Source organism: Heptranchias perlo, chromosome 2, assembly GCF_035084215.1.
Source record: "Heptranchias perlo isolate sHepPer1 chromosome 2, sHepPer1.hap1, whole genome shotgun sequence".
In the NCBI taxonomy this organism is placed as follows: domain Eukaryota; kingdom Metazoa; phylum Chordata; class Chondrichthyes; order Hexanchiformes; family Hexanchidae; genus Heptranchias; species Heptranchias perlo.
In genome coordinates, this window is record NC_090326.1 from 172,083,016 (window position 1) to 172,095,811 (window position 12,796).

The window sequence follows — 12,796 nt, forward strand, 5'->3', positions numbered from 1 at the left end:
AGTTGTTTTTTCTATTACATCTTTAATTAAATTATTTTAATTTACTCAAAGATGTAATAGATGTAAATTATCTTTATCCTACCACCTACATTAAGCTCATTGGTCTATAGTTCCCTGGACTGGTTCTATCTCCTTTTTTAAATATAGGAATCACATTATCTGTCCGCCTGTCCTCTGGCACTATTCCCTTTTCTAATGGATGTTTATATATATGTAATGGTGCCTCTGCTATCTCCTCCCTAACTTCTTTTAATATTCGTGGATGCAATCCATCCGAATCAGTGGTCCTATCCTCTCTAAGTTTGATTAGTTTATCAATTATCTCCCCCCTTTCTATCTTAAATATTTTTATATCTTTTCTGATTGCTTCTTCTAACTTCACCTAGTTAGTCTCCCTGGTAAATACTGATGTGGAGATGCCGGTGATGGACTGGGGTTGACAATTGTAAACAATTTTACAACACCAAGTTATAGTCCAGCAATTTTATTTGAAATAAAAATTGTTGGACTATAACTTGGTGTTGTAAAATTGTTTACAATGGTAAATACTGAGCATTTGTCCTGATTTTGTGGACAGGACATACCTGGGCAATTTTCCACATTGTCGGGTAGATGCCAGTGCTGTAGCTGTACTGGAACAGTTCTGGAGCACAAGTCTTCAGCACGACAGCCATTTCTTGATATCACATGGAGTGGATTGAATTGTCTAGAGACTGGTATCTACGATGACGGAGATCTCGGGAGGAGGCCGAGATGGATTATCCACTCGGCACTTCTGGCTGAAGATGGCTGCGAAGATTTCAGCCTTGTCTTTTGCACTCGCATGCTGGGTTTCGCCATCGTTCATGGAGTCTCCTCCTCCTTTTAGTTGCTTGGTTGTCCACCACCATTCGTGACTGGATATGGGGAGAAGTATAGAGCTTTGCCCTGATCCATTGGTTGTGGGACTGGTTATCGCCATCTATAGCATGCTGTGATTGGTGCAGGTAGCCCTGTCTGCGGAGGATGAAGACGGGAGTTGGGGGGTGGGCACGGTGTAGATGAAGAGGGGACCGAGGATGGGTCCTCGATGACGGTGTAGGAGTGGATGAGAAGCCAATGCTGGAGATGTTCTGGCTACGATCAGAGTGGAACCAAGTGAGGGCAGTCTCAAAGAGCTGTGTTGGAGGAGGATGGTGTGATCAACCGTGTCAAAGGCGAAAGAGAGGGCAGCTAAAGCAGAGAAGAGAGGGCACGGGGAGCTGAGATGGAGGTTGAAATCACTGAGGATGAACAGTCGCTGGGTGCAGAGGCTGAGGGAGGAAAGCAGTGAAGATATCTCGGTGTGAAACTTGCTGTGGTACTGGGGAGAGGTGAGAGGGATGGGACAAAGTGAAATGTTCAAAAGAGGAGAAGGTGCCAGAGGAGTCGGGGGACAGACCAAAGTGTGATTTGGTGATAAGGACCATACTGCCACCGCGGGGCGGGGCAAGTGGTGGAAGATATCGCCAGGCGGGGAGACTTCATTCAGGGGGAAGGTGTCATCACCCGTCAGCCAGGTTTCCATCAAGGCCGTGATGTCGATACAATCATCTATAATAAAACCATGGATGGCAAGGCCCTTGTTCATAGGTGAATGGACGTTCTGGAGGGAGATGCGGAGAGGGGCGGTGAGAGCTGATCTGCTGACAGTCCACAAGGGCAGCGCTGGGAGGGGTGAGTGGGACTGGAAAGTGATTGGCAAGATTAGACCCCAGCGGGTGTGCTGGGCGGGAAAGTTGGAGAGAGAGGAGGAAGGGGCAGCTCGGGTTGCTGCTCGTAGGGAGGCAGTAACAAGTACCTCGATGGGATAGACAGAGATACAGAGACAGAGAGAGAGAGAGAGACAGAGATCGGCAGGGAGGGATGCTGTGGGCTTATCCCAAGGGCAGCTTTGCTCGGGCCTCAGACTGTCATGTCCCTCCAATAACCATTGCCTTTGGTCTTCTCCACAGGTTATTTTTATCACTGAATACATGTCATCCGGGAGTTTGAAACAGTTCCTGAAAAAAACAAAGAAAAATCACAAAACGATGCACGAGAAGGTGAGTGAGGGAGTGATCGTAGAGTGAGGGAGTGATCGTAGAGTGAGGGAGTGATCGTAGAGTGAGGGAGTGATCGTAGAGTGAGGGAGTGATCGTAGAGTGAGGGAGTGATCGTAGAGTGAGGGAGTGATCGATCAGAGAGTGATCGATCAGAGAGTGAGAGATAGGAGCAGGAGTAGGCCATTCGGCCCCTCGAGCCTGCTTCGCCATTTAATGAGATCATGGCTGATCTGATTTTTACCTCAACTCCACTTTCCCGCCTTTTCCCCATATCCTTTGACTCCTTCGCTGATCAAAAATTTGTCTAACTCAGCCTTGAATGTATTCAATGACTCAGCCTCCACAGCTTTTTGGGGTAAAGAATTCCAAAGATTCACAACCCTCTGGGAGAAGAAATTCCTCCTCATTTCCGTCTTAAATGGGCGACCCCTTATTCTGAGACTCTGCCCCCTAGTTTTAGTTTCCCCCATGAGGGGTAACATCCTCTCAGCATCTACCCTATCGAGTCCCCTCAGAATCTTGTATGTTTCAATAAGATCTCCTCTCATTCTTCTAAACTCCAATGAGTGTAGACCCAACCTGTTCAATCTCTCCTCATAAGGCAACCCTTCCATACCCGGAATCAACCGAGTGAACCTTCTCTGAACTGCCTCCAATGCGAGTATGTCCTTCCTTAAATAAGGGCACCAGAACTGTACGCAGTACTCCAGGTGTGGTCTCACCAGCACCCTGTACAGTTGGAGCATGACTTCCCTGCTTTTATACTCCATCCCCCTAGAAATAAAGGCCAATATTCCGTTTGCCTTCCAGATTACCTGCTGCACCTGTATGTTGACTTTTTGTGTTTCATGTACGAGGACACCCAGATCCCTCTGTACCGCAGCATTTTGTAGTATTTCTCCATTCAAATAATATTTTGCTTATTTATTTTTCCTCCCAAAGTGGATGACTTCACATTTTCCCACATTATATTCCATCTGCCAAATTTTTGCCCATTCACTTAACCTCTCAATATCCCTTTGCAGACACTTTGTGTCCTCATCACAACTTGCTTTTCCACCTATCTTTGTATCATCAGCAAATTTGGCCACAAGACACTCTGTTCCTTCATCCAAGTCATTGATATATATTGTAAATAGTTGAGGCCCCAGCACTGAGCCCTGCGGCACCCCACTAGTTACAGATTGCCATTTTGAAAATGACCCTTTTATCCCGACTCTTTGTTTTCTGTTAGTTAGCCAATCCTCTATCCATGTCAGTATATCACCCCCAACACCATGAGCTCTTATCTTGTGCAGTAATCTTTTATGTGACACCTTATCGAATGATACCCGGACTTCAAGGGTTAAGTTACGAGGAGAGATTACACAAATTGGGGTTGTATTCTCTGGAGTTTCGAAGGTTAAGGGGTGATCTGATCGAAGTTTATAAGATATTAAGGGGAACGGATAGGGTGGATAGAGAGAAACTATTTCCGCTGGTAATAGGGGGATTCTAGGAGTCGGGGGCACAGTCTAAAAATTAGAGCCAGACCTTTCAGGAGTGAGATTAGAAAACATTTCTACACACAAAGGGTTGTAGAAGTTTGGAACTCTCTTCCGCAAACGGCAATTGATACTAGCTCAATTGCTAAATTTAAATCTGAGATAGATAGCTTTTTGGCAACCAAAGGTATTAAGGGATATGGGCCAAAGGCAGGTATATGGAGTTAGATCACAGATCAGCCATGATCTTATCAAATGGCGGAGCAGGCACGAGGGGCTGAATGGCCTACTCCTGTTCATACGTTCTTTTGTTTTGGAAATCCAAATATACTGCATCCATTGGTTCCCCTTTATCCACCCTGCCCGTTACTTCCTCAAAGAACTCTAATAAATTTGTCAGACACGATTTCCCCTTCATAAAACCATGTTGACTCTCCTTGATTGTATTATGAGTCTCCAAATGTCCTGCTACTACTTCCTTAATAATGGATTCTGGCATTTCCCCAATGACAGATGTTAGGCTAACTGGTCTATAGTTACCTGCTTTCTGTCTCACTCCCTTCTTGAATAGGGGTGTTACGTTTACGGTTTTCCAATCCGCTGGGACCTTTCCAGAATCTAGTGAATTCTGGAAGATTACAACCAATGCATCCACTGTCTCTGTAGCCACTTCCTTTAAGACCCTCGGATGCAAACCATCAGGTCCAGGGGACTTGTCAGCCTTTAGACCCATTAGTTTACCTAGTACTTTTTCTCTAGTGATAGTGATTGTTTTTAGTTCCTCCCTCCCCTTTGCCCCTTGATTTTCTACTATTATTGTATGTTTTTAGTGTCTTCTACTGTGAAGACAGATACAAAATATCTGTTCAATTCCTCTGCCATTTCCTTGTTTTCCATTATTATTTCCCCAGTCTCATCCTCTGAGGGACCAATGTTTACTTTAGCTACCCTCTTCCTTTTTATATACTTGTAGAAGCTTTTACTGTCAGTTTTTATATTTCTTGCTAGTTTACTCTCATAATTTATTTTCTCCCTCTTTATTATTCTTTTAGTCATCCTTTGCTGGTTTTTAAAGTTTTCCCAATCTTTGGGCTTACCAGTAATCTTTGCCATGTTGTATGCTTTTTCTTTTAACCTGATACCATCCTTGACTTCCTTCGTTAGCCATGGTTGGTTCACCCTTTTTGTGGAGTCTTTCCTCGTCACAGGGATATATTTTTGTTGCGAGTCATAAAATATCTTTTTAAATGTTTGCCACTGCTTATCCACCATCATACCATCTAATCTGTTTACCCAGTCCACTTTAGCCAATTCCACCCTCATTCCTTTATAATTGCCCTTATTTAAGTTTAATACAGTAGTTTCAGACCCAAGATCCTCGCTCTCAAACTGGATGTGAAATTCTATCATGTTATGATCACTGCTTCCCAAGGGATCCTTTACTTTGAGATCATTAATTAATCCTGTTTCGTTACCCATTACCAGATCCAAAATGGCCTGTTCCCTGGTTGGTTCCCCGACGTATTGGTCTAAGAAACAGTCCCTAATACACTCTATGAACTCCTCCCCAGGGCTATTTTTGCCAATTTGATTTGTCCAATCTATGTGAAAGTTGTAAGGAATCTTACAACACCAGGTTATAGTCCAACAGTTTTATTTGAAAATCACAAGCTTTCGGAGCTTTCGTCCTTCGTCAGGTGCGAATCGCCAGACAGGAGGGTTCCTTCCCAGTCGGGGAACACTTCAGCAGTCAAGGACACTCAGCCTCTGATCTTCAGGTAAGCGTTCTCCAAGACGGCCTTCGAGACACACGACAACGCAAAATCTCCTCCTCAGGGCTATTTTTGCCAATTTGATTTGTCCAATCTATGTGAAAGTTAAAATCGCCCATGATTATTGCATTACCTTTTTTACAAGCCCCCCTTATTTCCTGATTAATATTTTGCCCTACAGTGTAGCTACTGTTAGGGGGCCTATATACTACTCCCACCAGTGATTTCTTTCCCTTGCTATTTCTTACCTCCACCCAAATTGATTCGACATCGTGATCTTCTGAGCCAAGATCATTTCTCACTATTATACCAATTTCATCCTTTATTAGCAGAGCTACCCCCACCACCTTTACCTTTTTTCCTATCCTTCCGAAATGTTAAATAACCCTGAATATTTAGCTCCCAACCTTGGTCACCTTGCAACCACGTCTCTGTAATGGGAATGAGATCAGACCCATTTGTTTCTATTTGTGCCGTCAATTCATCGATCTTATTACGAATGCTGCGCGCATTCAGATAAAGAACCTTTAATTTTGTCTTTTTACCATTCTTTCCTACCCCGGACCCATTTGTTAGTGCACTCTTATGATTGTATGCTCTGTCCCTTCCTGACACACTCTGTTTATCATTACCCCCATCACTTTCCTGTACTACTTCCTTGTCTTTTCTCTTTATCAATCTGAACATCGCCCCACCTGAGCCCTCCCCCCCTCTATTTAGTTTAAAGCCTTCTCTACCGCCCTAGTTATTCGGTTTGTCAGAACACTGGTCCCAGCATGGTTCAGGTGAAGCCCATCCCAGTGGAACAGCTCCCTCTTTCCCCAGTACTGGTGCCAGTGCCCCATGAATCGAAACCCACTTCTCCCACACCAATCTTTGAGCCACGCATCCATCTCTCTGATCTGATTTACCCTGTGCCAATTACCCGTGGCTCAGGTAATAATCTGGAAATTATCACCTTTGTGGTTCTGCTTTTTAATTTAGTCCCTAGCTGTTCAGACTCCCTCAGCAGAACCTCTTTCTTAGTCCTACCTATGTCCTTGGTACCTACGTGGACCACGACAACTGGATCCTCCCCCTCCCACTCCAAGTTTCTCTCCAGCCCGGAGGAGATGTCCTTAACCCTGGCACCGGGTAGGCAGCACAGCCACAGATCAGAGAGTGATCAGAGAGTGATCAGAGAGCTGGACATCACAAACAGAGAGCATCACACAAACAAATCCAGTTCACGAGTGTGTGTGTGTGTGTTTGTGTGTGTGTTTGTGCCTGAATGTGCCTGTGTTAGTGTGAGAGTGTTTGTGCCTGAGTTTGTGTGGCTATGTATCGATGTGTGTGCCCGAGTGTGTACGTGTGTATTTAACTGCTTATAGGTATGCTGTGTGTTTATAGATATTAGATTAAATGTAAGAGATTTAGGTCAGGGAGCAGGAGAAACAATTTTTTACACAGAGTTGTGAGGCTGTGGACTGAGCTCCTGCATTTAGTGATTGGAGCAGAGACCAGTTGGATAGGTGGTTGAAGCAGAGGGGAATAAAGGGATCTGGGAACGTGGGATTAGGATATTGCTTGTGTGCAGGATGAAGACCAACAGGGTGTGGTGGGGCCGAATGGCCTGTGTCTGTGCTGACATTTTTCTGTAGTTTTATGATTGTGCAAATTTGTGTGTGTGTCTCTATCTCTGTCTCTCTCTCTCTCTCTTTGTCTCACTGTCTCTGTCTTTGTATCTCTGTCTCTCTCTGTCTTTGACTCTTTCTCTCTCTCTCCCCGTCTTGCTCTCTGTCTCTCTCTGCCAACCTCTCTGTCTCTGTTACTCACTCTCTGCCTCCCTCTGTCTCTGTTGCTGACCCTCTGTCTCTCTTTCCGTCCCCCTGTCTCTGTATCTCTGTCTCTCTCTGTTTCTCTCTCTGCTCCTGTGTTTCTGTCTCTCTCTCTCTGTCCCAGTCTCTCTCTGTCCCTGTCTTTCTGACTCTGTTTTTCTGTCCCTGTGTCTCTGTCTCTCTCTCTCTTTGTCTCTGTCTCTCTCTGTCCCTGTGTCTCTGTCTCTGTCTCTCTCTGTCCCTGTGTCCCTGTCTCTGTAGCTCTGTCTCTTTCTCCCCAACGACACTAAATTGGGGGGTGTAGTTAACACTGTGGAAAACTGTGACAAATTACAGGAAGACATTAATAAACATGCAGAATGGGCGTGTAATTACAAGTGAATTTCAATCTAGATCAGTGTGAGGTGGTGCATTTTGGTGGGAAGAATAAGGAGGCCTCACACTGCTCGGATAATAAGAGTCTAAATGGGGTAGAGGAGCAGAGGGATCTGGGGGTTCAGATACACAAATCACTAAAAGTAACGACGCAGGTTAATAAGGCCATAAAAAAAAGGCAAATCAAGCACTTTGGTTCATTTCTAGAGGATAGAATTGAAAAGCAGGGAAGTTATGTTAAACTTGTATAGAACCTTGGTTAGACCACACTTGGAGCAATGAGCACAGTTCTGGTCTCCATATTATAGAAAGGTCATGATGTGGAGATGCCGGTGATGGACTGGGGTGGACAAATGTACGGAGTCGTACAACACCAGGTTATAGTCCAACAGCTTAGAAAGGATATAGAGGCACTGGAGAAGGTGCAAAAAAGATTCACAAGGATGATACCAGAACTGAGAGGATATCCTTATCAGGAAAGGCTGAACAGGCTGGGGCTCTTTTCTCTAGAAAAGAGAAGACTGAGGGGTGACCTGATAGAGGTCTTTAAGATTGTGAAAGGGTTTGATAGGGGAGACGTAGAGAAAATGTTTCCACTTGTGGGGGAGACCAGAACTAGAGGTTATAAATATAAAATAATCACCAATAAATCCAATTGGGAATTCAGGAGAAACTTCTTTACCCAGAGAGTGGTGAGAATGTGGAACTCGCTCCCACAAGGAGCAGTTGAGGGGAATAGTGTAGATGGATTTAAGGGGAAGCTGGATAAACACATGAGGGAGAAAGGAATAGAAGGATATGCTGATAGGGTGAGATTGCGTAGGGAGGGAGGAGGCTCGTGTGGAGCATAAACACCGGGATAGACCAGTTGGGCCGAATGGCCTGTTTCTGTGCTGTAGACATGATGTAACTCGGTGTCTCTCTCTATCTGTCTCTCTCTCTCTCTCTCTCTATCTGTTTCTCTCTCTCTCTCTCTGTCTCTCTCTCTCTCTATCTCTCTCTCTATCTCTCTCTATCTGTCTCTCTCTCTCTCTCTATCTGTCTCTCTCTCTTTGACTCTGTCTCTTTGTCTCACTCTGTTTTTCTCTCTCTCTCTCTCTATCTCTCTCTCTATCTCTATCTCTCTCTATCTGTCTCTCTCTCTATCTGTCTCTCTCTCTTTGACTCTGTCTCTTTGTCTCACTCTGTTTTTCTCTCTCTCTCTGTCTCTCTCTGTTTTTTCTCTCTCTGTCTCTGTCTGTCTGTCTGTCTCTCTCTCTGTCTCTCTGTTTTTCTCCCTCTCTCGCTGACTCTCTCTGTCTGTCTGTCTCTGTTTTTCTATCTCTCTCTCTGTCTGTCTGTCTGTCTCTCTCTCTCTATCTCTCTCTCTCTGTCTCATTCTGCTCCTTCTCTCCACAGGCCTGGAAGCGATGGTGTACACAGATCCTTTCTGCCCTCAGGTCAGTCATTTATCTTGATTCATTTATTCAGTGTCCCTCAACTCCCAAACATCAAACACCAGCTGCCCAGTCAGTGAGGAACATCTCACTCTATCTTGTACCCTCTTCTTCCCCTTTTAATGAATTCAAACACAAAATCAAAAACGTTTGCCGTTTATTAAAGATTAAATGTTCCACACCGAGGTGACAAAGGATCTTCTGCCACAGGAGATATCCAGATTACAGGGTCCGCCTCCCCATTACTCCCCTCTCCATCTCCCCACCTATGGCCGTGATCTCTCTCCATAATTACCGTTCCTAGCTGCATAATCCATTGGCCTCTGCACCTCACGATCCTTCACACACTCTCGGTGCCAACTAGTGCCAACTAGTGCCAACTAGTGCCACTCCCTATCACACTGCCGCCAATTGTTTGGATCAGCAAGGCCGGAAAAGAGAACTGAGCCTCTCGTTGTTCTGAAAAAATGATTCGATATGTGACCTCGTACCAGCTGGGCTGTCACTAACCTTTCGACAGATATTAGTCACTTTAGAAATCTTTCATTGTAGATTTAGCTACAGAATATAAAATGGAATCAAACATAATTGATTCTTTGGCATAAAATGGATTTCTTAACTATTTCTCAATCTTAATCTCGAACACTGTCTCAGCCTCTCTCCGCCTGTTCCCCAGCCTCTCTCTCTGCCTGTTAAGAACATAAGAAATAGGAGCAGGAGTAGGCCATTCGGCCCCTCGAGCCTGCTCCACCATTCAATCAGATCATGGCTGATCTTCAACCTCAACTCCACTTTTCTGCCCAATCCCCATCTCCCATGATTCCCTTAGAGTCCAAAAATCTATCGATCTCAGTCTTGAATATATTCAATGATTCAGCATCCACAGCCCTCTGGGGTAGAGAATTCCAAAGATTCACAACCCTCTGAGTGAAGAAATTCCTCCTCATCTCAGTCTTAAATGGCTGACCTCTTATCCCAGGAATTAATCTAGTGATCCTTCGTTGCACCGCCTCTAAGGCAAGTATATCCTTCCTTAGATAAGGAGACCAAAACTGTACACAGTATTCCAGGTGAGGTCTCACCAAAGCCCTGTACAATTATAGTAAGACTTCCTTACTCTTGTACTCCAACCCCCTTGCACTAAAGGCCAACATGCCATTTGCTTTCCTAATTACTTGCTGTACCTGCATGCTAACATTTTGTGTTTCTTGCACGAGGACACCCAAATCTCTCTGAACACCAACATTTAATAGTTTCTCACCATTTAAAAAATATTCTGTTTTTCTATTCTTCCTACCAAAGTGAATAACCTCACATTTCCCCACATTATACTCCATCTGCCACCTTCTTGCCCACTCACTTAACCTGTCTATATCCCTTTGCAGACTCTTTGGGCTCGATTTTGGCGTTGTGTTTCCGGCGGGTTTCTAGCGGGGGGGCCCCGAAAATCCCGATATCCGGTCACGTGACCGGATCGCGACAAAATCCCGGCCACTTCCGGGTACCGCGCTGACGTGCGGGGCTGCGTGCGCAAGCCCCGCTGGTGGGAATCCCGCAGGCAATTAAAGCCAGCGGGGTTCCACTCGAGAGTACTTACCTTGCTCGTTGTGGTCATTTAATGAGCTGAATCAGCTGTCAAAAGAGGAAGTGTGGGATTTTAGGTTCAAGGCAGTGAGTTTCACACACTGGGGGAAACAGTCTCTCTCCAACCAGGCGTGTTGCAGCCAGCAGCCTGTGGCAGGTGCCAAGGTGCGCTCCACGGGGGAGAGCCCTCACCCACGCAGGAGGCCACCGCGTCACATAGGGCAACCCCTGCCCCCCACCACCCCCTGCCAAGCCAGAGGACAGACCAACACGAAACCGCAGCCCCAGTCCGAGGAACCACCCACCTACCCTGCACAACCCCTCAGACCAACACCTGCCAGATGGGTGGTGTGTTGACATCGTCGGAGGACGTACAGCATGACCAGCCCCAGCAGCCTCGCAGTCCACGCCGTCCGCCTCGGAGACGTGGGGCCCCCCAACACGGTGCGGTGGCACACCCACCTGCACAGCAGGAGGGAGGGCAACCGCAGAGAGAGATGCGTCGCAGGAGGCACTACCCTCCGCACAGGGTGTACAGAGTGAGGCTCAGCTTCATGGACCTCTCCGAGGAGCAGTGCATACGTCGGCTCAGAGTCAATCGCCAGGTAGTCGCCGACATCTGCAGCCTCCTTAACGACGAGCTGCTCCCGGACGGACCAAGCAGCATCTTCTTACCTGTCGCCGTCAAAATCACCACTGCCCTCAACTTCTTCGCATCCGGATCCTTCCAGGGTGCCACCGGGGACATCACCGGGGTCTGTCAGTCCTCTGCACACAAGTGCATAAGGCAGGTCACCGATGGGTTGTTCCGCAGGGCCTCGCACAACATCAACTTCGCCATGGACGAGCGCAGCCAGACGGAGAGGGCGGTTGGATTCCATGCTGTGGCTGGCTTCCCACGGGTGCAGGGTGTAATCGACTGCACCCACATCGCAATACGGGCACCTCCGCATGAGCCAGGGCTGTTCATCAACAGGAAGGGGTATCACTCCATGAACGCCCAGCTCATCTGTGACCACCGCCAGAGATTCCTACACGTGTGCGCCAGATACCCCGGCAGCTGCCACGATGCCTTCGTCCTCAGGGAGTCCACCGTCCCGCCCCTCTTCCACGCACCCAACGCCGGCAACGGCTGGCTCCTCGGCGACAAGGGATATCCCCTGCACACGTGGCTTATGACACCTCTGAGGAACCCCATCACCGAGCCACAGCGTCGGTACAATGACAGCCACACTGCTACCAGGTCTACAATTGAGCAGACCATAGGGCTTCTCAAGATGCGCTTCAGGTGCCTTGATCGTTCTGGGGGAGCGCTGCAATACACACCATTCAGAGTGGGACGAATCATAGTTGTCTGCTGTGCCCTGCACAACATGGCCCAACAGAGAGGGGTGCCGCTGGAGGAGGCCCCATCCACACCCGCCACCCACATTGAGGAAGGCGAGGGCGAGGAGGAGGAGGAGGAGGAGGAGGAGGAGGCGGAGGAGGAGGACGCGCCAGAGGATGTTGGACGACCCATGCGCCGAGCCGCGACTCACCGGGATGCTCGCCGGGCCAGGGAGGCACTCATACGTCAACGGTTCTCCTAGAGTCAGACACTGCGAGGCGCTCGCATCTCCTCACCTGCACATGCGAGCGGCCATACCAGCCCCCTCCACTGAAGAGTGCTGCCAGTAATCCTGCACCCACAGCAGTGTGCCCAATGGGTGGCAGCAGGTGTTCGCCGTCATGATGGCCTCCACGGAACGCAACTACTGCACAAGCCGCGGAAGAATGGACGAGAGGTGGCAGGAGTGGTGAGAATAGAGTATTTAATATCTCCAATGCGACATGATATAAAAAAAATGTACAAATTAATAGACACCCTGGTGTATTCCCTTTGTGCTTATAACGCCTTTGGATTTCTTTTGCGGGAACCCCTACGTGGTGCTACCCCTGTGGCTCCAGCAGAGGTAGTGGCAGGTTGCTCCTGTTCTCGCCCTGACCGGGTAGATGCTTTTGGCGGACGGCCCCTGGGTTTCGGTGCCCGTGACGGCACCTCCACAGACTGCTCCTCCTGCACCGGGGCAGGGGCAGACTCGGCCACCTGGAGAGGAGGCACCATTGCGGGTACTGGTTGAGAGGTGGGCGACGGGTGGGACGTGGGGACGCCTTGAGAGGCGTCCCCGCTTCCATGTCCCCGGTCACCATCATCCCTCTCGTGGCCTCGGCCCACATCACCCCTTCCACCCTGCTGGACGACGGTTTGGATGGCATGTGTGAGGC

At 47.7% G+C, this 12,796-nt stretch overlaps 1 protein-coding gene across 1 annotated transcript in view; it reads left to right on the plus strand.

Moving 5' to 3' along the window:
• Window positions 1-12,796, plus strand: part of LOC137332684 (nuclear receptor-binding protein 2-like) — a 195,974-nt gene that overhangs the window by 73,000 nt on the left and 110,178 nt on the right. Inside the window, exons 4-6 of the mRNA XM_067996634.1 lie at window positions 1,974-2,063; window positions 5,245-5,325; window positions 8,910-8,950. Of these exons, the coding sequence (XP_067852735.1) occupies window positions 1,974-2,063; window positions 5,245-5,325; window positions 8,910-8,950 (212 nt within the window). The remainder of the gene's footprint in view (window positions 1-1,973; window positions 2,064-5,244; window positions 5,326-8,909; window positions 8,951-12,796) is intronic.